General features: G+C 40.6%; 1 protein-coding gene across 5 annotated transcripts in view; it reads left to right on the plus strand.

The window, feature by feature from the left end:
• The window catches only part of MTUS1 (microtubule associated scaffold protein 1), a 162,218-nt gene that overhangs the window by 48,878 nt on the left and 90,211 nt on the right, over window positions 1–23,129 (plus strand). For all 5 annotated transcript variants that reach the window (XM_032329320.1, XM_032329322.1, XM_032329323.1 and 2 more), the window contains exons 2-3: window positions 2,282–4,515; window positions 16,097–16,292. In XM_032329320.1, the coding sequence (XP_032185211.1) occupies window positions 2,428–4,515; window positions 16,097–16,292 (2,284 nt within the window). In that variant the 5' untranslated portion in view covers window positions 2,282–2,427. The remainder of the gene's footprint in view (window positions 1–2,281; window positions 4,516–16,096; window positions 16,293–23,129) is intronic.

Genomic DNA, 23,129 nt, shown 5'->3' on the forward strand with positions numbered 1-23,129 from the left:
GTACTTCTTGATTTAAATACTCAGTTTGAACATATTTTACACCCCAGGATTTAAAAAAAAAAAAAATTAGTGTCTTCGTAAAACTTCTATTAAGGTGGTAGCCACACGACTATTACTTCAGTGATTTGTTTATTGACTTAAGAACTGCGGTGGAAGGGGTGCTTGGGTGGTTCAGTTGGTTAAGCATCTGCCTTTGGCTCAGGTCCTGATCCCAAAGTCCTGGGATTAAGCCCAAGTCAGGCTCCCCACCCCCTCTCTGTCAAATAAAACCTTTAAAAAAAAAAAAACACCAAAAACTATGTAAGTAATTGATACTTCCCATCAGTATATAAATCATACGGCCTTTGTTTTAGGATTCAGTCTCCTTTTGAGCGTGTGTGTGTGTGTGTGTGTGTGTGTGTGTGTGTGTGTGTGTTTATAGCACACATGCATGCTGTCAAGCTGAACATTGCAACCTTTCTTTCTCCTCCCAGTGAAGGCTGGTTTCAGGATGCGTGGCCAGAAACACACAGAGCACTGTTCGTGAAGATACAGATCCTCTCAGTTCTTCCCTGGTTTCTACTCCCCTGGTTGTATTTAGGTCACTGAAGTCTGATTACAGAGAAAGGATTACAAAATGGAAAAAAGATATTTCTTTAGTCACAAACTTAGAGGTTACAGGTTGCCATTTTCCCCCCTCACGTATGTTTTATCTCTTTTTTTTTTCTTTTTGGGGTGCAAAATTGTGGTTTATTAAAGCACAGGGACAGAACTGTGGGCAGAAAGAGCCGCTGCTTGTATGTTTTACTTCTTTAGGACAGAACAATGACCTCTGATTGACTTTTAATACCAGGATTAGAAATCTAATCCAAGTGACCATATATTTCTATGACTTATTTGCCATCCTCTCTTGAGCACTGGCTCCTTTTTAAGCACTTCAGTTTGACTGAAAGCATAATCAACTTCCAGTTATTTGCAAAAATCCTCGAATTTGAAAGTTTTCATGGGTTGTTTTCAATGATTTTTTTTAAGTGTACAATTCAGTAGTTTTCAGTAGTCTACTTACAGTACTGTGCAACCATCACCACGATCTTTAGAACACCTTCATGACTTTTAAAAGAAACATCCTAATTAGCCATCACGGCTCTTTCCCTTCCCTCTTACCCTTTCTCAGCTCTAGAGAATCACTAATCTACTTTGTCTTTATAGATTTGCCTATTCTGGACATTTCATGTAAAATATAATACATAATAGATAGTCTTCCATGTCTGGCTTTTTTCACTTAGTGTAATATATTTTTTAAAGATTTTATTTATTTATTTGACAGACAGAGATACAAGTAGGCAAAGAGACAGGCAGAGAGAGAGGGGGAAGCAGGCTTCCCGAGGAGCAGAGAGTCCAATGTGGGGCTCTATCCCAGGACCCTGAGATCATGACCAGAGCCAAAGGCAGAGGCTTTAACCCACTGAGCTACCCAGGCAGCCCCTAGTGTAATATTTTTAAGTTCTAACATTTTATCCACCTTATAGATGTAACAGTATTCCATCTTTTTCTTTTGGGGATTGTTTATGCCATTGTATGGGTATATAACATTTTATTACTTACCAGCTAATTGACATTAACTTCTACTTGGTTATTATAACTACTGCTTCTATTAATCCCATACTTTTATACAAGTGTTTGTGTGGGCATATGTTTTCATTTCTCTGTAGTAGGTATTTAAGAGTAGAAATCGGTGTCATGCAGTTTAACATTTTTAGGGAGTCAACTTTCTCCCACCCCCCCAATTTTGAGATGTTTAAGAAAGGGAATGAAAACAAGGTGTTGGCATTTCTCTCTTCCCTAAGTCTTCATTGATCATCAGCTCATTTGTTGTGGTTGACAGGTTGGGACCCTTCTGAAAATGAAAAGCCATTATTACTAATTATGTTGGAACAACAGGCATAAATTGGAATTGTCCTCAGCAAATTAGCACCAGTAGCTAACCAATAAGAAGGAAAGGCTATTGTTAGATTGAGTTTCCTTCCCTTGTCTGACAAATCAGAGTCAATGGGAATATGGAGGGGGTAGCTCAGAAGTGAAGTCAGTCACAGGGGCAGTTTTAGCACTGTCTCTGGCTTCTGCCCCATTCCCTCAAATAAAAAAGCATCTTTGAAAGGTGGTGATACTTGAGCTAAGGATATCTTTACTCCTATCCATGGGTGAATGTTCCAATGTAAAAATAAAGTGATTGAAATTAATCAAGCAGTGACTTACTAATTTTAATAATACTTACTTGAATTGATCATTTTATTTCTTCCAGGGAACAAGAAATCATTACAACTTCAAAGCATCTTAGAAACTTTCAACTGTGCTAAAACTTTGGATATGGACAGTTTTTCCTTTCCTCTCATTTGAAAGGATTTCGAGAAGAAATAAAATGGCAGAGGTTTAAAGTTAATATTCAGGATGAATGATGATAATTCAGATGAGAAGACAGAAGATGAACTTCAGTCCTTATTTATCAGAGATAAAAATGAAAACACATATGCATACAACCAAAAATCACATATACAGAACTCGTCAACTAATAAGGTGAATTGGAATCCTGCCAAGCCAGATGACATGGTGGTTGATTATGAAACCAGCTCTGCTGTGGACATTGATGAAAGTCTTGCTTTAACCCCTCAGTGTGTGGAAGTACTTAATCAACCAAAGTCTTCAAGTCAGTTGACTGGTAAGGAGGTGTTTGATATCCATGAAGATTCTACACTTCAGTCTTGTGCACACGTTGTAAATACAGAGGAGCCCAAATACCTGCCCAACAGTTGTCATTCCCTAGAATCATTTCAGGACCAGAATGCTGAGACATCTCTGCCTTTCGTGTGGAAACCCAGCAATGGTGATTTGTACTATGCAGACTCTCCTACTGCTTTGGAGCTAAACCAAACATTTGACATGACTGTGGATCATGTTAACTGCACCTTTATAGCACAGCATGCCATTGAAAAGAGCCTGTCTTTGCATACCTCTGGAAATCTGCAGCCAACCGGCATGGGGAGTGGAAACCCATCTTTATCCTGTTCCATTCCTACATCTTCCCATTCTGCTAACATACACATGAGAGAAACAAATTATGGAGAGAGCTTTGAAAACCAACAAGCCACTGCAGCAGAGGCTCAAGACACAACTTACACAGCATTTTCTGATGTGATGCAAACTGATACTCTTGTTCCAGATACTGGCATTCAGTGTCCATATTCTTCAGGACAGGTCACCAGTGACTACACAGATGGGTCACAGCAAAGACTAGCTGCAGAAAAAGTGGTACAAGCTCAAACACCAGTTTCTGAGGGCATGGACGTTCCCGATGAGTCTGTATTACAAGAATTCTTTTGTTTATCTAAAGATGAACAAAATAGTGAGACACATTCACAGAGCTCATATGGGCAAAAGGAAATGAGCCAAAATCCAAGAGAAACAGTGTCCAATTGTCTTATAGATGATGAATGCCCATCACTGGTGCCAGCTTTTGATAAAAACGAAGCCCAAGTGCTGAACCCGGAGCACGAAGTCACTGTGGCTGAAGACACACAAAATGCCTCTAATGAAAAGGATTTAGAAACCCCAAATCGTACCATTGAATTGATACTGAGTAGCCCACCAGGACAAAAGATAGCTTCATCAGTTGAACTGAGTTGGGATGCAAATGATATGGTCATTAGCACAAATAACCCAGTTTGCATGTCAACGCCAGTCCTAGATTCTCCAAATGCAACCTTTTCTATTTCGCCTACTGAAGCAACCAAGAAATGTAGTAAAGTGGAGAAGAGTCACCGAGAGCTTAGAAATTTACCAAACTTGAAGGGGACACCCATCAACATGTCTAAACCTAATTTAGGAAAATTGACAACTAAAATGAACACCCCTCTCGGCAGCAAAGTTAGAAAAACCGAAATTATAAGTTACCCAAGACCAAACTTCAAGAATGTCAAAGCAAAAGTTGTGTCTAGACCGGTGTTGCCATCCAAAGACCCCACTTTATCAAAGGTCACGCCCAGACCTCCCTTAACCAGTACCTCATCGCCTGCCTCATCAGGGTCTTCCTCAAGACAGCCGACCGCTTTGAACAAAACACCAAGGTCTGACTTGAATGTAGATACAAAAGCAGAAATCCTAATTAACAAGACGCATAAGCAGCAATTTAATAAACTCATTACTAGCCAGGCTGTGCATGTTACAACTCATTCTAAAAATGCTTCACACAAGGTTCCAAGAACAACATCTGCCATGAAATCGAATCAGGAAGACCTTGACAAAGCAAGTTCTAATTCAGCATGTGAGACCGGGTCTGTGGCGACCCTCTTCCAGAAGATCAGAGACCTACTCCCTGTTAAAATGGAAAGCACAGAGTGTTTGGAAATAACATATGCTTCCAGCATGGATAGGATTAGCCCTGAAAAGAAGGGTGAAAAAGAAAATGGGACACCTACGGAAAAACCAGAGCTAAAGAAGGAAAATTTGAATGAGACCTTTGAATATGGTTCTCTTTTCTTGGTAAGTGAGATTTTTGCTCACTTCGGGGATGGTGGAGGGAGCTGAGAGATGTATTAGCAATTGATTAACACATTAGTCAATAATATTGCAGACCTAGCTGTGCAAATTTGCTTTCAGGTATTAATCTACTATTCAGTATTTCTTTGTCTTGTAAGTTGCACACTTTAGAGTGTTAATTGCTTACAATATAGGAAAACTGCCTATGGGGAAAAAAATCAAATACAGAATTTTGTATTGCATACCAGCGTTCCTTTTAATAAGGTGAAAGAACTAGTTACTTTAATATTGTGGTGTAATTAGTTATTTGAAGTTAAATATCTGCTTATAATTTACACTTAGGGAAAAAAAGAGGGAGAAAAAGGTTTGTTTAGGAACTTTACAATGTGTTGGGCCACATTCAAGAAGTGGCAGGGCTCGGGAGAGCTGGTAAACAGGATCGACATAAAAATAACTCCTGGTCTCTTCTGGAGAAAGCTGCTCTGGGTTGTGGAGCCTGTCCTGTCAACAGGGTGGTTGGAGATTCTGCCTCTGATCAGCTGATGTGAATTTGGTCAAATACTCTTTGATATTCAGAGGGGAAAGGGTTGACCTAGAAGAAGTCTGAGGTCTCGTGCAGCCCTAACCTATTGATTCCTGAAACGTTAAAATAAACAAACCTCTTTTATTCATGTACAGCGTAAAAGCAGTCTGTTGTCTGTAGCACCTGTTGCATAGTTGATGTGTGTGTTTAGGGGAAGGAGGAGACTAGATATAGTTCCGTTGAGGCAAAAAATTCACATGCAGTTTAAAGATAATTAAAATATATATATATATATATATATATATATATATTTGTCAACAGCATGAAGAAGCTAGTTTTCTGAGTTTTAAAATGTGGGTCAGACCATTCTTGGGCTTTGTTCTTGTCTTTAGCACTGATTTTGCAGTAGAAACTTAACATGTCCTTCTGGCCCCACATAGGGTTTCCTTGGGCTTCTGTCCTCTGTGCCAGCAGTGAAGTTGGGTGCCAGGTGGGAAGGCAGATGGGACACCTCTGCGTTCTCTGTGGAGGACTTGTGTCTGAGAGGAAAGAAGCAGGCAAGGTGGAGTGAAGGGTTGAAAGGCTATTTTAGAAGTGTTTTTAGGGTGTGTTAGGCAATTGTTAGGTCCTTTTAGGAGATAAGCTAGGAAACACTGGATAAACCCGAACTACATCAGTTTAGAGATGTTTTGGCTTCTCTGACTTTGGAGGGGAACAGTGATACCTCACTATGGTGTCTGAACTAATGCCCTTGTCAATTTCAAAACTCTGATTTTAAGTTCAAGTCAAATATAGGGAACTTGTTTAATATCATTTATAATTTGATGTTTTGCCAAATTAAATTATAACCTCTGGTATTTCTAATCAACATTTTTAATTTGGTGTTTATAGATGTATGTAAAAACAATAGATTTATTCCTCCTTGATTTATGAGAGGCTTTCATCGTTTATCGACATCTAACTGCCAGAAAAACAAGCATAATGTTTCTCTAAAAAGCCTTTGCCATAAATATAAACTGGCTGTATAATTTTAAAATTAAAAGTCTTTGCGTGTGTTGAGTAAATCTTAGGCTTTCGTACTATACTTGGAGGACCTATAGCTGTTTTTCAGGCTCCTGTTGAAGCCAGGTAATAGAATCATTGGGTTGAAATGGAACCCAAGATGTCCTGAGAAGAAGCACTTTTCATTTCTGGAATCTTGCTTAGGAATCCTGTGTTTTCAGCATAGACACTAATCAAATGGTATTAAAAAACAAACAAACAAAAAAAACCCCCAAAACTCATTCTTTACCCATGTCTTAAATGCAACAGCATGGGTTCACCTCGTACGCATTTTCACATACCTTGGGGGAAGAGACAGGGCAAACTATCACGGGCCACAGGCTCTGTGCTTATTGTAGAGAGACAGATGCATGAACATTCGCGTCTTGCTGACTCAGATTCCCATTTCTTGGTCACTTAAGCAGTCTCTAAAGGTTCCAGATCTGCTCTGGATCCACAATGAGACAGTCTTGGAGGGACATTCATTTTCACTGTGCCCTGTTGGTCTGGAGGTAAGATAGGCCTTGAGTGTATGGAATTCTGTTTTTTTTTAAAGATTTATTTATTTATTTTTAGAGTGAGAACATGTGCACACATGAGTGGGGGAAGAGACATAGGGAGAGGAAGAGAGAGAATCTCAAGAAGATTCCCCGCGGAGCACACAGCCCAACGCAGGGCTCCATCTCCATTCATGACGGGAGCCAAAATTCAGAATCGGACACTTAACTGACTGAGCTACCCAGGTGCCCTTGAGTTTACTGAATTCTTAAGGTGCCCACTATCTCACCATTTTTTAGTTAGGATTTATCTGAAATTTCTGAAAGGTTCTTACTTGGAGGCAGGAATTTGATTTTAATTTGATACAAGTTGAGCGTAGCTCCCTATTACAGAGGTTCTGTATTGGGGGACCATGTGTTAGCCAGAGGGGCAGTGGTCACAGGGAAGGAATGGATATTTTCTTGATGTGTGCTCTGGACCAATCTGCTCAGGTTTTGTGTATATGCATTTCAGTAGGGTTTTCCCTGTAATATTCCAGTGTATACATTTTCATTCACTCTTTCCAGGAACAACAGGTCAGTTGTTAGCCACACTTAAAGGCTTCAGAGGGGCGACTTAGAACACACAGCTGGTAAGCAGGAAAACAGAGATTCAAACCAAGGGCCCCTGACTGGAATCCTGGCCCTTTCTGCTTCATACACCACAGGCTTTCAAAATTTTTGCAGAATGTTGTCTTGAAAGGCAGAGCAAATCTGATTGGACCAGCTTACAGAAGTAAATCTTCAACAAAAATGTGTTTTACTTTTTAAAAGGTTTTCTCTGAGGGATTGCCTTCGCCAGCTTTGTGGTAGAGGTAGGAGTTTTAGTAGTTTCTGTGTAATCACATGCTTTTCCTGGCCAGTTTGGTGTAGTTCTCTTAGGATATTGCCTTATTTTTTTATGTAACCCTATAAATACTTTAAGTTTTTTATTTTAATTCCAGTATAGTTAATACACATGTTATACTAGTTTCAGGTGTATAGGATAGTGATTGAACAGTTCTGTACATCACTCAGTATTAATGATAGGTGCCCTCTTAACCCCCTTCACCTAGTTCATCCATCCTACCCACCCACCTCCCCTCTGGTCACCATCAGTTTGTTCTCTCTAGTTAAGAGTCACTTTTTGGATCAGTCTCTCTCTCTCTCTCTTTTTTTCCCTTTGTTTGTTTTGTTTCTTAACCTCCCCATATGAGTGAAATCATATGGTATTTGCCTTACCCTGACTGACTTCTTTTCCCTTAGCATTATACCCTCTAGCTCTATGTCATTGCAAATGGCAAAGATCTCATTCTTCTTACGGCTGAATCACATTACCTGGTATATATATGCCACTTGTTCTTGACCCTTTCATCCGTTGATGGACACTTTGGCTGCTTCCTTAATTTAGCTATTGCAGATAGTGCAGTAAACATAGGGATGCATCTGTCTCTTTAAGTTAGTGTTTTTGTATTTGGGGTAAATATCCAATAGTGTGGTTACTGGATCATAGGATGGTTCCATTTTTAACTTTTTTGAGGAACCTCCATGCTGTTTCCAGAGTGGCTGTACCAGTTTGCATTCCCAGCAACAGTGCATGAGCATTCCTTTTTCCCCACATCCTGGCCAGCACTTGTTATTTCTTGTGTTTTGATTTTAGCCATTGTGACAGGTGTGAGGTGATAGCTCATCGTGGTTTTGATTTGCATTTCCCTCATGATGAGTGCAATTGAGCATCTTTGCAGGGGTGTGTTGGCTATCTGGATTTTTTTTTGGAGAGTGTTCATGTCTTCGGCCCATTTTTTAGTTGGATTTTTTTTTTTTTTTTGAGTGTTGAGTTGTATCAGTTCTTGGTATATTTTGGATTCTAACCCTTTATCAGATATGTCATTTGCACATATCTTATCCCAGTCTGTAGGTTGCCTTTTAGTTGTGTTGATTGTTTCCTTTGCTGTGCAGAAGGTTTGTATTTTGATGTAGACCCAGTGGTTTATTTTTGCTTTTATTTCCCTTGCCTTAGGAGACCTATCTGGAAAATATTGCTACTGCTTTTGTCAGAATTTTCTGCCTGTGCCCTCTGCTTGGCTTTTTATGGTTTCATGTCTCACATCTAGATCTTTAATCCATTTTAAGTTCACTTTTGTGTATGGTGAAACAGTCTTTCCTCTTTTGTTAAAGATTAATGACTACGTATTTGTGGGCTTATTTCTGGACTCATTATTTTATTGCCCTCTGTGTGTGTTTTTTGGCCAGTACCATATTGTTTTTATCAGTACAACTTTGTAATGTAACTTGAAATCTGGAACTATGATACCTCCAGTTTTGTTTTTGCTTCAAGATTGCTTTGGGTATTCTGTGTCTTTTATGGTTCCACACAAATTTTAAAATTATTTGTTCTAGTTTCGTTTAAAAAAAAAACTTTTTTTTTTTAAGATAAATTTATTTAAGAACAAGAAAAGCACGAGCAGAGGTGGGCAGAGGGAAAGGGGGAGAGAGAATCTCAAGCAGACTCTGTGCTGAATGAGGAGCCCAATGTGTGCCTTGATCCCTTGACCTTGAGATTTTGACCTGAGCCAAAACCAAGAGTCCAACACGTAACTGACTGCGCGCCACCCAGGCGCCCTGCTATTGGTATTTTTTCATTGCTTTGGATGGTGTACACATTTTAACAATATTTGTTCGTCCAATCCATGAGCATGGAATGTCTTTCCCTTTCTTTGTGTCATCTTCAATTCTTTCATCATTGTTTTATAGTTTCCAGAGTACAGGTCTTTCCCCTTTTTGGTTAAGTTTATTCCTACATATTTTATTATTTTTGGTGCAATTGTAAAGGTGATCTCTTAATTTCTATTTCTGCTACTTCATTATTATTGTATAGAAATGAAACAGATTTCTGTACATTGATTTTTGTATCCTGCATCTTTGTTAAATTCATTTATCAGTTCTAGTTGTTTTTTTGTGGAGTCTTTAGAGTTTTCTGTATATAGTATCATGTCATCTGCAAATAATGAAAGTTTTATTTCTTCCTTACAATTTGGATATCTTTCTTGTCTGATTGTTGTGGCTAGGATTTCCAGTACTGTGTCAAATAAAGGTGGTGAGAGTGGACATCCTTGCCTTGTTCCTGACCTTAGGGGGAAAAGCTCTCAGTTTTTTCTCATTGAATATGATGTTTGCTGTGGGTTTTTCATATATGGTCTTTATTATGTTGAGGTATATTCCCTCTCCACTTTGTTGAGGGTGTTTTATCATGAATGTTGGACTTTGTCAGAAGCTTTTCCTGCATCTGTAGAAATAATGATACAGTTTTTAATCCTTTCTGTTTTGTTTCCCTTTCTCTTTTTGATATAATGTATCATGTTGATTAATTGGTGAATATTGAACCACCCTTGCATCCTAGCAATATATCCCACTTGATTGTGGTGAATGATTTTTTTTTTTAAAGATTTTATTTATTTATTTGTCAGAGAGAGTGAGCACAGGCAGACAGAGTGGCACGCAGAGGCAGAGGGAGAAGCAGGCTCCCTGCTGAGCAGAGAGCCCGATACGGGACTCGATCCCAGGACCCTGAGATCATGACCTGAGCCGAAGGCAGCGACTTAACCCACTGAGCCACCCAGGCACCCCTGTTGGAAGTTTTTTAATAGTGATTCAATTTTTTTGCTAGTCATTGGTCTGTTCAAATTTTCTAGTTCCTGCTTCAGTTTTGATAGGTTATATGTTTCTAAAAATGTATCCATTTCTTTTAGGTTGTTCAATTTATTGGCATATAGTTTTTCATAATAGTCTCATACAGTTTGTATTTCTGTGGTGTTGGCTGTTATTTCTCCTCTTTCATTAGTGATTCTGTTTGTTTGACTCCACTCTTTTGAGGACTCTGTCTAAAGGTTAACAATTTGGTTATCTTTTTAAAGGAATAGCTCTTAGTTCTTTGATCTGTTCTATTGGACTTTTTTAGTTTCCATATCATTTATTTATGCCCCAATCTTTATTTCCTTCCTTCTGCTGGTTTTAGGTTTTGTTTGTTGTTCTTTTTCCAGCTTCTTCAGGTGTAAGGTTAGGTTGCTAGTTTGTTTGAGATTTTTCTTGCTTCTTGAGATAGGCCTGTGTTACTGTAAACTTCCCTACGGAACAGTTTTTGCTGCGTCTCAAAGACTGCAGACCATTGTGCTTTCATTTTCACTTGTTTCCAGGTAATTTATTTCTTCTTTGATTTCTTGGTTGACCCATTCGTTGTTTAGTAGCTCTTTTTCCAGATTTTTTTCTTCTGGCTGATTTCTTATGTGGTCACACAAGATGGATGGTATGACTTTAATCTTTTTGAATTTGTTGAGACTTGTTTTGTGGTCTAATATGTGACATCTTCTGGAGAATGTTCCGTATGCACTTGAAAAGAATGTGTATTCTCCTGTTTTAGGATGGAATGTTCTGGATATATGTTTTATCCATCTGTTCCATTGTGTTATTCAAAGCCATTGTTTCCTTATGGATTTTCTGTTTGGATGATTTGTCCTTCGATGCAAGTGGGGTGTTAAAGTCTCCTATTATTGTATTGGTATCAATTAGTTCCTTTGTTTGTTATTTAGTGTTTAATGTATTTTGGTGCTCCCTTGTTGGGTGCATAAATATTTACAATTGTTATTTCTTAACAATTTGTCCCCTTTATTATTATATGCTGTCCTTCTTTGTCTGTTTTACAGTTTTTGTTTTAAGGTCTATTTTTTTCCAGTGAAAGGCTTTTCTTTTGATTTCCATTTACATAATATTTCTCCATCCCTTCACTTTCAATCTGCATGTGTCTATAGGTCTGAAATGAGTCTCTTGTAGGTGGCATACAGATAGGTCTTGATTTTTACCCACTCTCTCATTCTACAGCTTTTGACTGGAGAGTTTGGTCCAATTACATTCAAAGTAATTATTGACGGTTATGTATTTATTGCCATTTTGTTACTTGTTTTGTGATTGTTCTAGATTTCTCTCTGATCTTTTGCTCCCTCTCTTTCACGGTTTGCTGGTTTTCTTTAGTGATATACTTGGATTCTTTGTATATCTCTTACTGGTTTGTTTTGATTTGTGGTTAACCTTAGGTTCATGTAACATCTGGATTTTGAACAGTCTATATGAAGTTGATGATCACTTAAGTTTGAACCCACTCTTTACTCTTCCCACCACGTGTTAGGTATATGATGTCATATTTCATATCCTTTTATTTTGTGAATCTCTACTGTTTTTTCAAGAAATATTTATTACCTATTTTATGTTTCCTACTTTTCATACTCTCACTTTATGATCTTTCTTTTCCACTCAGAGTCTGCTTTAGTAGTTCTTGTAGTATTGGTTTAGTGATCATGAGCTCCTTTACTTTTTGTCTAGGAAGCTCTGTCTCTCCTTCTATTCTGAATGATAGCCTAGCCTTCTATCTGAATGATAGAATATTCTTGGCTACAGATTTTTCCCATTCAGAACTTTGCAGGCCAGAAGGGAGTGGCATGATCTATTCAAAGTTTTTGCTAAAAAAAGTCTGCTGATAACCTTATGGGGTTTCCTTGGTATGTAATTAACTTTTGCTGTTGTTGCTTTTAACATTCTTTATCACTGGGGTGCCTGGGTGGCTCAGTCGGTTAAGCATCTACCTTTGGCTGGGGTTATGATCTCCAGGTCTGGGGATCAAGCTCCACATTGAGCTCCTTGCTCAGCAGGGAGTCTGTTTCTTCCTCTCTCCTGCTCCCCACCCCCCTCCTTTGCTTGGTGTTTGATCTCTATCTCTCTCTCGCTTGCTTGCTCTCTCTCAAATACATAAATAAATCTTTAAAAAAAAAAGAACCCAAAACTTCTTTATCACTACTTTTTGCCACTTGAATTATTGTGTGTCTTGGTTTGGACCTTTTTGTTAGGATCTCTGTGCCTCCTAGATCTGGATATCTTTTTCCTCCCCAAGATTAGGGAAGTTTTCACCTATTATTTCTTCAAATTTTCTCCCTTCTTGTTTCTTTCTGGGATCCCTATATTGTGAATGTTTTTACAACCCGAGTTTCTTAAGTCTGTTCCACTTTGCATAATTATCTTTTCTCTCACTTGTTCAGCTTGATTACTTTCCATAACTCTGTCTTCCAGGTAATTAATTCATTCCTCTGCTTCCTCTAACCTATTTATTCCACAAGTGTTTTTTAATTGCAGTTATTGTATTCTTAATCTCTGATAGGTTCTTTCTTTGTACCAAGGGTCTCACTGATGTCCTCCACTCTTCTCTCAAGTCCAGTGATTATCTTCATGATCATTACTTTAAATTCTCTATCAGGCTTATTACTTATCTCTGTTTTGTTTAGGTCTCCTGCTATGATTTTGCTCTGTTCTTTCATTTGGGACATACTCCTCTGTTTCTTCATTTTGCCTAACTCTTTGTGTCTGTTTCTGTGTGTTGGGAAAGTCAGCTGCATCTGTTGTTCTTGAAAGCAGTGGCTAGAGCCCACATTTTAAATAACAAGGTCATGTTGGCCCGCTTCACAGGAACCTCTCCGCTGCCTCCAGGACCAGGCCTGTCTGGGTTGCTTCAGTGCACGCAGGGGGGGCAGGGTGCTGCAAGTTGTTCCTTTGGGTCCTCTTCCACTGGGATTGTATAGCCTCTGTGGAGACTGGAGGCCAGGCAGGGTAGCTCTGTGAAGTATGGAAAGTGAGGTCTTGGTGCTACAAGCCGTAGGTGCCATTCCTTCTCCACAGGGGACACTCGGCCACTGTGGAGAGTGGGGCTGGCCATGGCTGCTCCATGAAGTACATCTGAGTGGGGGTACAGTTTTACAAGGTTCATGGATCTTCTGAGGGAGTTCAGAGATGCAGTCTTGGTAAGTCTTGGGTGGGCTTCTGAAGGAGGGAAACCACAGCACTAGGACTGAGGTAGGCCCACCTGGAGGGGACACAGAGTGGTGTAAGCAAGTTTGGTAGTGAGTACTAGTGCTGGATATTTCCTGAAGTTGGCTTTGTGATTGTGCTGGGGGTGGGAGAGGGAAATGGTACCTGCCAACTCTTGTTTGTGGAGAAGTCTCTCAGGGAACTCTGAGATTAGTAACTAACTTTCCCTCTTATATACCCCAGGCATTTTTCTAAATGCTGCTTCTAAGCTGTATCTCCTCAGCCTGTTTGTTCTGCTAACTCTTTTAAGGTTGAGGACACAGCTTCCTAGAGCCCTCCAGTCTCTCCTTGAGCAGCCTGCTGATTTTTAATATTCCAGGCTTTAAGTCCTGCTGGTTGTAATTACTCACAAAATCAGCCCCTCTGATTTTCAAAGCCAAATGCTGTGGAGATTAGTCTTCCCCATGCAGGCTCCTTGGTGTGATAGTCTGTTTCTTACTGTTCTCCTGTGCTCATAGCTCCTGCCTGTGTTATCCAGAATCTCTGGGTTTAGCTTTCCACCATGTCTCTGACCTTATCCACCACCCCCCCATCGCCCCCACCTTTAATGTCACCTCTTACTCACATTTACTTGTGGAGTTTGTTGTGCTAGTTTTCCGGTACTTTTCTGGGTTATTTGCACTGATGGGAGGGTTATTTAGTTGATGTGGGATGACATAAATTTAGGGTCCCCCTCTTCTACTATCTTCCCTGAAAGTCTTGCCCTATTGAATTTTTAATTCACCTGGCATATGAATGCTCAGTAGCATGAGGCTTTACATTATCTGTGTTGGAAATTATCTACTTAGGACTTATTAAAGACAGAAGGGTACCCTTGGGGAATACACAGCATGGATGTTAGGAGTATGAATTTAGAGTTACATATGCTTTCAGATTAGCTCCATCATTTGTTGGAAGAGTGACATTGGGCAAATAACCTAGTCTCTGTGAGACTCAGTTTTTCTTTATGTAAAGGGAGAGTACAAAACTAGCTTACAGTGTTAATTTTTCATTGAATAAAGCTCGGGGTCTTGTTTTCTGTGTGGAGAATGGGACTATTTATTGGCCATTCACTGTGTACTGTATATGATGGTGATTGTTGGGATACTAGAAAGAAAAGATACCACGTCTGGTTAAAACTCATACCTGATGTGGTGGGTAATTTTAAGAGATAAAGCAAAAAGGCATGTTAAATATTAAGTTGGGAGTATGTGTAAGCTACTGTACTGCAGAAGGTGGGTTGGTGTGGTGACAGTGGGGAGAGTTGTTGAAGCTTCTAGGGGAACTATCACGTTAGCCACTAGTTGGAACTCCAAGGGCAAGTATGAATGGGAAGGGTATTCTGGGTAGAGGAAATAACCTACATAACGATGAAGAAACGTGAGCATATCTTCTCCTTTAGGGGACTCCAGGGTAGTGAGTATGGTGGGAGACAGCTGTGTAGAACTATGAACATTAAGGAACAAGCTGAAGGAGATTGCAGGGGTTGCTAGATCCGAAGGGGCTGGGTGTGCCTTGTTAGAAGTCGCCCTTATCTGGAAGTCAGAGGGACGTTGCCTAACCCAGTTTCTCCTTTGAGGAGGTTACATAAACAGTGGAGTAGAACACGAATTGGAGTGGAAGCTGGTGAGCTCAGAAATCCCGAGGATGTGGTTTCAGTAATCCAGGGAAGAAATGATGCAGGCTTGTGCTAAGGTGGATGCAAAAGGGCAAGAAGACTGTCAGGAAGTTAAAAAAAAAAAAAAAAAAAAAAGGAAGCACCTAGGAAAGAAATAGCTTTCATTGTTTATGTTGGCTGCCTGGGTATGTTGTGGTAAATATGGGAAGAGATAAGTTTTGAGATGGATGGGTAAAACTAGTTTAAAGTTAGAAACTACTTCATATGCTTCTGTGAAATGGGGTATGCTAAAAGTAGCAACTTCTAGTCTATGACGATTAAATGAGTGGAAACATGTATTTTGAACGTTAGATATTATTCCATAAGGGCTATATGTTGATCTGTAAAGACAACAGTAATATGATCATTCTTGGCATTGCTAAGTAGAGGTGCCCGAAGGAATGCTAGGTGGACAGGTAAAGAAAGAAGCTAAATACATGGGAGATGCAGGAGAGTGCTGGCCAGGACCCATCAACTGCAGAGAGAACAGGATATAGGTGGCGGTTTAAACAGTGGACAAGATCACCTAGGGAGAGCGTATCACAAGCAAAGACCAGGGTCAAGTTTAGGACCCTTGGGACAAGTAGCATTGAGGCAGGATCCAGAGGAGGAATAACCAGACAGAAGGAAAACCAGGAGCATTCTGTGTTGGAGAAATCAAAGAAAGATGGCGTCCTCAGCCTCTAATGCTGTAGGAAGGGGCTGCAGAGAACAGCTTGAAAGCTGTGGCTTGACTTCAGCTTGTGTCGCTGGTCATCTTGGAATAGTTCCACTGATGGCCACTAAAGTCAGATCATGATGGACTGAAGAATGAACTATGAAGAGGTTTAATTCCTTCGTATTAAAAGTGAAAATTAAATATCTGGCGTATCTGCTTAGAATTGTTATGTGGTTGTAGCACCACAAGGAGAATGGTCTGAGGAAGGTATGATCTGGTTTAAAATCTTAACTATTTTTTCACAGGGTTCTCCTTCAAAATCTGCAGCTGCATCAGGTGGGGGTATATCTAAGCCTGACTCCTCCAATCTGAGGAAAATGCCTGGTTCAAAAGCCAAAGTAGGGCCCTCTGTTTCCTGTTTGAGGCGGAATAGTGACAGTAGAAACCTCAATTCTGATCGGGCCTTATCTCCGCAGAGGATCCGGCGCGTGTCCAGTTCTGGTAAGAATGAAAGAAAGGAGTTGTGCCTGATAGCATTTTGTGAGTTATTTGAATATAAAATTAGGCATGTCAGAAAGCAGAAAGACAGGTTTTGGTTATAAAACTAACACATTTTGTCACTACAACATTTACGTTTTTGTGTATCAGTGTGTTATGTAGGGAAGGTAGAAAAAGAAGTCTTAGACACAGCTCTGATCTTTGAGCAATGGAAAGGCTAGTTAGAGAAAGATACAGGTGCGTAAACCAACTTCTAAGTTATTAAGAAAAATCATAAACAATTGGGTGCCTGCTATATACAAATAATTTCACAATTAGAAGTTGTTTTTATGGGCGCCTGGGTGGCTCAGTGGGTTAAGCCGCTGCCTTCGGCTCGGGTCATGATCTCAGGGTCCTGGGATCGAGTCCCGCATCGGTCTCTCTGCTCAGCAGGGAGCCTGCTTCCCTCTCTCTCTGCCTGCCTTTCCGTCTACTTGTGATTTCTCTCTGTCAAATAAATAAATAAAATCTTTAAAAAAAAAAAAAAAGTTGTTTTTATAAATGTTTAAGTGCTTAATAATACATAAATGTTACATACTAGACTCATTGTGGGCCCTCACTGTGTGAAGAGATTAATTTTTCCTTGACCTTTATTGAAAGATGTATGATAAAATTTCAGGGATATAAGAGTGACTGAGAAGTTTAACTGTGCCAAGACAAACTTTTATTTACATTGGTTTTATTTTAGAAGTAATAATTTCAAAGTTCTTTTAGGTTTATGAAATTTGAGTGCTTTAAGAGTAGCTATTAGGTGTCTTACTAAAAATTTGGCAGATAGATGGACTTTTCTGGGTTACAGATCAGAACAGGAAGTGGAAAAGTCCCCGTGTTTTGTACAGACTAAGACAAAAGCACTGCTACCCATTCCAGTTGACTGAGAACACTGTGCAGGGAACACCCTTTATTTTAACAGGTACAACCTTGTGCAAATTAAAGGCATGCCCGATGGATTTAGAAGTAAGTTCCCTTATAAAAATAGTAACTACTGGTGAATGATCTGGGGGAAAAAAATAAAGAAAAAAAGGTACCTCTGGAATGATGTGTCAACACACGTGAGAACATTTAGCAGAAACTAACAAAACCAAGCAGGTCCCAGAGGATCTCATTACCTCTCTACACCTTGATAGTTTCAGGTTCTATTTGCTAAATCTGTTTTGAGGCCTGATGTGTGAGAAACCTGTAATGAGTAGAAGTGCTTTTTTTTTTTTTTTTTTTTTTTAGATTTTATTTATTCATAATAAATGAAGCAGGCTCCCAGCTGAGCAGAGAGCCGGATGTGGGGCTCGATCCCAGGACCCTGAGATCATGACCTGAGCTGTAGGCAGAGACTTTAACCCACTAAGCCACCTGGGTGCCCCACAAGTAGGTGTTTTGAGGGTGATTTATTTAGATTCAGGGCTGGCAGTAAGATCCTGCGTTTGGGAGGAGCAAAGCCAGGATGTGGAGTGGGTGGAGGAAGAGGGATTGGCGGTGCATTCCATTCCCATCCCTGGAGGAGCTGAGTGGGAAGAAAGAATTCACTTGACGTTCTCTTCCTTGGAAAGAAAACCAGAAGGGGAACAATGATCCTGATTTTAGATATTGCCACCGTTAGGGGGAGTTGAGGCACATGGAGATCAATGCTTTGGTTCTCAGTGTTGATGATGTAGTGGTTGATGATGGGAAGGGTCATAGACAGATGATGGGGAGTCCCTCCCTGTTTGGATGTTAGGAGCACCTGTAGATTGGTGGCGCTAGAAAGCCATGACCCAGGGCACCGTGGCCTTTAGGTTAGGAGCTCTGTGTTCTAGTAATGTTCTGGCACCAGTGAGCTACACAAGCTCACCCACCCTGGGCTTCAGCCTTGCGTTGTGAAGTGGGAGGGTTTGAGAATGTAGGGACCTGTCAACGTTTACACTCCTCTTTCTAGGGGCAGTTTGGGTGCTTGCCTAACTTTCTGAGCAGTGGCTACTACTAGTAAGTTTCTCTGGACCACAGGATGCTCAAAACCCAGAACACCGGAAGTGCTCATCCTCTCAGGAGATGAGGCCGGTGCCCGGGATATGCAGTAGTCCCGGCTCTCTGGGGTTCTGCGACATCAACGATTTCAGTTAGCCTCAGTCAGCTGTGGTACAGAGGCTGGTGATCCTCCTACTGATGTTTTGTTACAAAGTCAGTAATAGCCTAATGCTAAATCCTACTGCCTAGGTCATTCACCTAACCCAGCTCCTGGTGCAGGCACTGGATCCCCTCACCATCACAGGAGGAAGGGTGAGGATATTTTGAGACAGACCATGTTCATATAACTTTTATTATATATATCGCTATAATTATTTTATTATTAGTTGTTGATCTCTTTCTATAACCCATCTATAAATTATACTTGATCATAGGTATGTATGTGTAGGAAAAAGCAGTACACGTAGGGTTTGGGACCATCTGTAGTTTCAGGCCTCGACTGGAGGTCTTGAGATGCCCCTATGGCTGGGAGGAAGCGGGGTGGGGGCGCTGAACTGTATTTTCAACAATGAGAATCTTTTATGTAGATGATCAGTTCCCTGAACACTGAAAAGTTAAGCAATTTTAAAGTCCCTTTTCTGTATACTCTATAATATCCTGCCTTAAGAGAAAAGTAGGTCTGTTTAGTCTGAATGAAAAGACAAGGACATTTTTTGAGCATTTATTAACTTGTATAAAGAAACTTGATAACTCAGTTATGTATTTAGACTTTTGAATCTGTGTTACTAAGTTTTCTTTTACCTGGTGATTTTCTATATAGAAATGGAAAAAAAAAATTAATGTAACCAGAAAGTTCATGGATTCACATTTGAGTTTTTATTTGAACTGTTGGAAGACTAACTTGATTATGCTGTATTAAAAAAAAAAAGTAATAACAGCAACTAGCTTGTTTGGATGCTCACATTAAATTGAGAGGTGTTTGTTGTAGGGGACAGGAAATTTAATCACCACAGAGTTAAAAACAGAACAGATCAAGGAGCAAAACCAGTGTGCCTTTAGATCACTGAGAGTGTGTTGCCATTTACCGTACAATGTGGTGTTTGTGTATTAGAATATTGAAACCAAATGGACATCCTCTGTACTCTGTATACAAAGTTACTCTCCTGAAAAGTAAGCGGCAGGAATGTTCCAGCTGGGGTTTTCAATAAATCCTTTCAGAGAACTAAGTAGAAAACCAGATCTGGACGTGAAATAATAGACGTTTTCTTGAAGGTTTAACCTGAGTCTGAGAGAGAACTGTGGTTAAAATCAATGGAGCTCTTGCATTTTCCCTGTCAAAATCTGGAAATGATAATATGCAGCATGATGACCATAGCTAAATTAGTATGAAATCAGATGATGACTGGTGACAACAAGCCAGATGCAACGTATCTTTGTTAAGAGTATGTGTGTGTTTTAACCACTCCAATTAAATAAGATGAGATTGTGGGGGGAAATAGGATAATAATAATTATAATGCCAATGATAGCAGCATATACTTACAAAATGCTTACCAAGTTTTAAGCTCTGTCTTAGGATTAAATGTCTTAATTATATCATTGAGTGCATTTAACCTTCAGAGTAGTTTTGTGAGGCTTGTCCTCATTGAACAGATTGAGGAAAACACCACACAGAAATTAAATAATTTGTCAGGGTTACACAGCTAGTAAGTGGCAGAGGTAAGAATCAAACCAGGCAGGAGGGCTCTGGAGCCCGTTCTCTTAGTCTTCACATGATCAGGCTGAAGAACTACTCTTGGGGCACGTGGGTGGCTCCGTTGGTAAGCCTCTGCCTTCGGCTCAGGTCATGATCTCAGGGTCCTGGGAATGAGCCCTGTATGGGTCTCCCTGGTCAGCGTGGAGTCTGCTTCTCCCTCCCTGCTCTTCCCCACCCCCGCCTGTGCTCGCTCTCTCTCTCAAATAAATCTTTAAAAAAACTACTCTTAGTATGGCTCTAAGTTTTGAAAAATTAAAATTCTCACATTTTACTGAATGGCTTAGAAATTGGCATTTCTCTTCTCAGGCCCTTGGCCCGGGATTTAAAAGATGTTTCAATTTAAAAGATGTTACACGGTTATTGCAAATAGCTGCTGAGTGAATCACTGCATCGTTAAATCCTTCATGATTCATTCAGGCGTCTCGACCTATCTGCCACCTTCTTCTGCGGGCGATACCAGTTCTTATCAGGCTTTAGATGATAAATGTGTGTTTTCCTTCATACAGCGCTGTAATTGCCTTTCCAGTGACCAGCCCGAGCAAGGTAGGGTTACGGAAGTGGGACAGAACACGCTCCTGCACTCCTGGCCTGTGGGTCTTGTAAGCTACCCGGGGAGGGCAGGAGCGTGTTTATGACTCAACCACAGAGCCGCACGGAAAGGGTGTATAAAGGGTGTGGAAGCAGCCCCTAAGTGCCTTAGGACTCTGGGGAAAAGGAAGAATGTTCCAGGGTTGGTCCGATTATACCAGAGCCTGAAGAAAGGCCTCATGAAAGAAATAGTCTTTCGTTTTTCTTCTCAAGAAAGAAAAGTAGCATTTCAAAAGGATAAACCTTGGCTTTAATTCAGTTTATTGTGGGTTAATAAAATAAAGGCCTCTCAAACCAGGAGGACATCCCATACTTGTGATGACTTGCCTAGCGTTATAGGTTTCTGAGCTTTCTGGCTAAGTTGTTTTTTCCATAGTTGTTTTTTGTAAGCTACTTTTGTCTATTTAGTGTTAAAGGGAATTTAAAATCATTTCAATTCACTTTTATATCATTTTAGTCTTTTCTAGGTGAGTTTGAGAGAAATAGCTAGCAAACTTATGAGAAGGATACTCACTATAAATTCTTTAAAAACAAGAAATTATCCCCTAATAACTTATTCCAAAAGCTAACTTCAGCAGGTTGGTTTTGATGCTTCTATATTCGCATGTAATTAAAATACTTTTTAAAGAATGGATCTCAAGTTTCCTTGGCATAAAAATAATAGTCGTAGTGATGTTTTGAGTGCCAGCAACATGCCATGCTCTGTTCTAAGCTTTCTAAATGCCTGATTTCATTTACTCTCACGACTCATGACGTACAGACAGGTATACTCCTCCCACTTCTGCAGATGAGGAATTGGAAGTTTTGAAACCTTATGTAACTCGCGCGAAGGGACACAGTTCATCATTGGTGGAGACTGGAAATGGAACAAGCAGTCTCTATGCTCTTAGCCTCTATAAATACACCCAGGGGTCCAACACCCTGACTTCTCATCTAACAAGGATCTCGTGAGTGCCTGCCTGTGCCTGTGAGACAGGCACAAAACATACATTCTTGCCCTTACAGAGCTTAAATTCTAGTCCGGTGCATCAGAAAATTAAATTCAAATGTTGAGAATGTAAGATGATAAATGCTGAGAAAGGCGGTGAAGGAATTAGATCTTGATATCAGGTGGCTGAGAAAGGCCTTGCTGAGCAGGTGACAAATGAGCCGGTGCCTGAAGGCTCAGAAGGAGGGAGACATTAAGACATCCGATGACAGGCCTTCCTGGGCAGAGTGAAGGGCAAGTGGAAAGATGGAGGTGAGGCAGCTTGGGGGGTGGGGGGAGGTGCTTGAGGGGCCGGGAGCTGCCCAGTGTGTGCGGGGGGGGGGGGCAGGGAGTGTGGATGAAGCCAACCAAGTGGGGTCTTACAGGCATCTGGGGGACGAGTGTCTTCTCTTTTATTCCTTCCTGACATGATCACTGCAGTCTTGATCATTTTACAGGCATTCCACTTTGTTCTTCTCACTCGGCGAGTAATTCTGGAGATTATTTTCTAGAAAGCCCCTTGCATGAGGCACGATAGGTCACTATGCACTTTTCTCTTACTCTATGAATTCAAGAAAAGTTTTGAGAGCCTGCTGTGTGCCGGGCACTCTGCTAGATTTGGAGAATACAAACATGATGAAATAATAGCCCCTTGTCATGATCTCACTCCCTGGAGGCTGAGCTGGAAAGGGGAGTTGAAGCACACCATCTGATTGCAGACTCTTCATTCTTCAATCCACAGCTGACCTGTCCTGGCCCCTGTGATATTTCGCATTTATTATGCTGTACTCGGATTATTTTTGTACATGCCTGTCTCCTAAATTGTGAGGTCCACAAGGAGAGTCCAGGTCTTGGTTATTTTTTACATGTTTCATTGCTTAGCACAGTGTACCTATTACACAACAGGTGTTTAAAAATGTTGTCTGGCCTGATTTGAAGGGAGACTTCTGTGAAGGGAACACCCCTGACTGGGCCTGAGGGCAGACCGGAGAGTAGCGAGGACATTGGAACTGGCCCTGAACGTGCCTGTAGAAGTTTGCCTGACATGGAAAGTTGCTGGCATTCCCAAGGGTGCAAGTGGACAGTTATGAAAGGGTATGGTGCGTGTGGGAACACCGAGGGCAAGTCCGCATGCCTCGAGCAGACTGAGTGTTGGGGTAAGTGATGGATGAACCCCAAAGATGTTGAGGTTGATCAGTTCTCTAGCAGTTGAGATACAAACTTGTTACGAGTTATACCAGTGTGTGGGAACAGGAAGCAGAGTGGAAATATTCAAAATGTTTTGGGGGAGGAGGGTCTGGTCAGCTTCTGTTGGTGGCAGATAGTCCCACGTGTCTCCTCAGTTTGCTTCTTGGGGGACCATGGAGCGAGACAGCAAGATGGAGTGGTAAGAAGAGTCTCTGAGGAGGAGACCGATGGGTGTAGTTGGGGCATGTTGAATTTGAGGAGACCGAGAAACCCCTCAAAGTGTGTGTGTGTTTGAGGTTTAAGATAGTCAAAATGTATAGAGGTCAAGGAAAAGAGCTGATAAAGATCAAAGCAGCAGGGACCGC

The sequence above is a fragment of the Mustela erminea genome, chromosome 21, assembly GCF_009829155.1.
Source record: "Mustela erminea isolate mMusErm1 chromosome 21, mMusErm1.Pri, whole genome shotgun sequence".
In the NCBI taxonomy this organism is placed as follows: domain Eukaryota; kingdom Metazoa; phylum Chordata; class Mammalia; order Carnivora; family Mustelidae; genus Mustela; species Mustela erminea.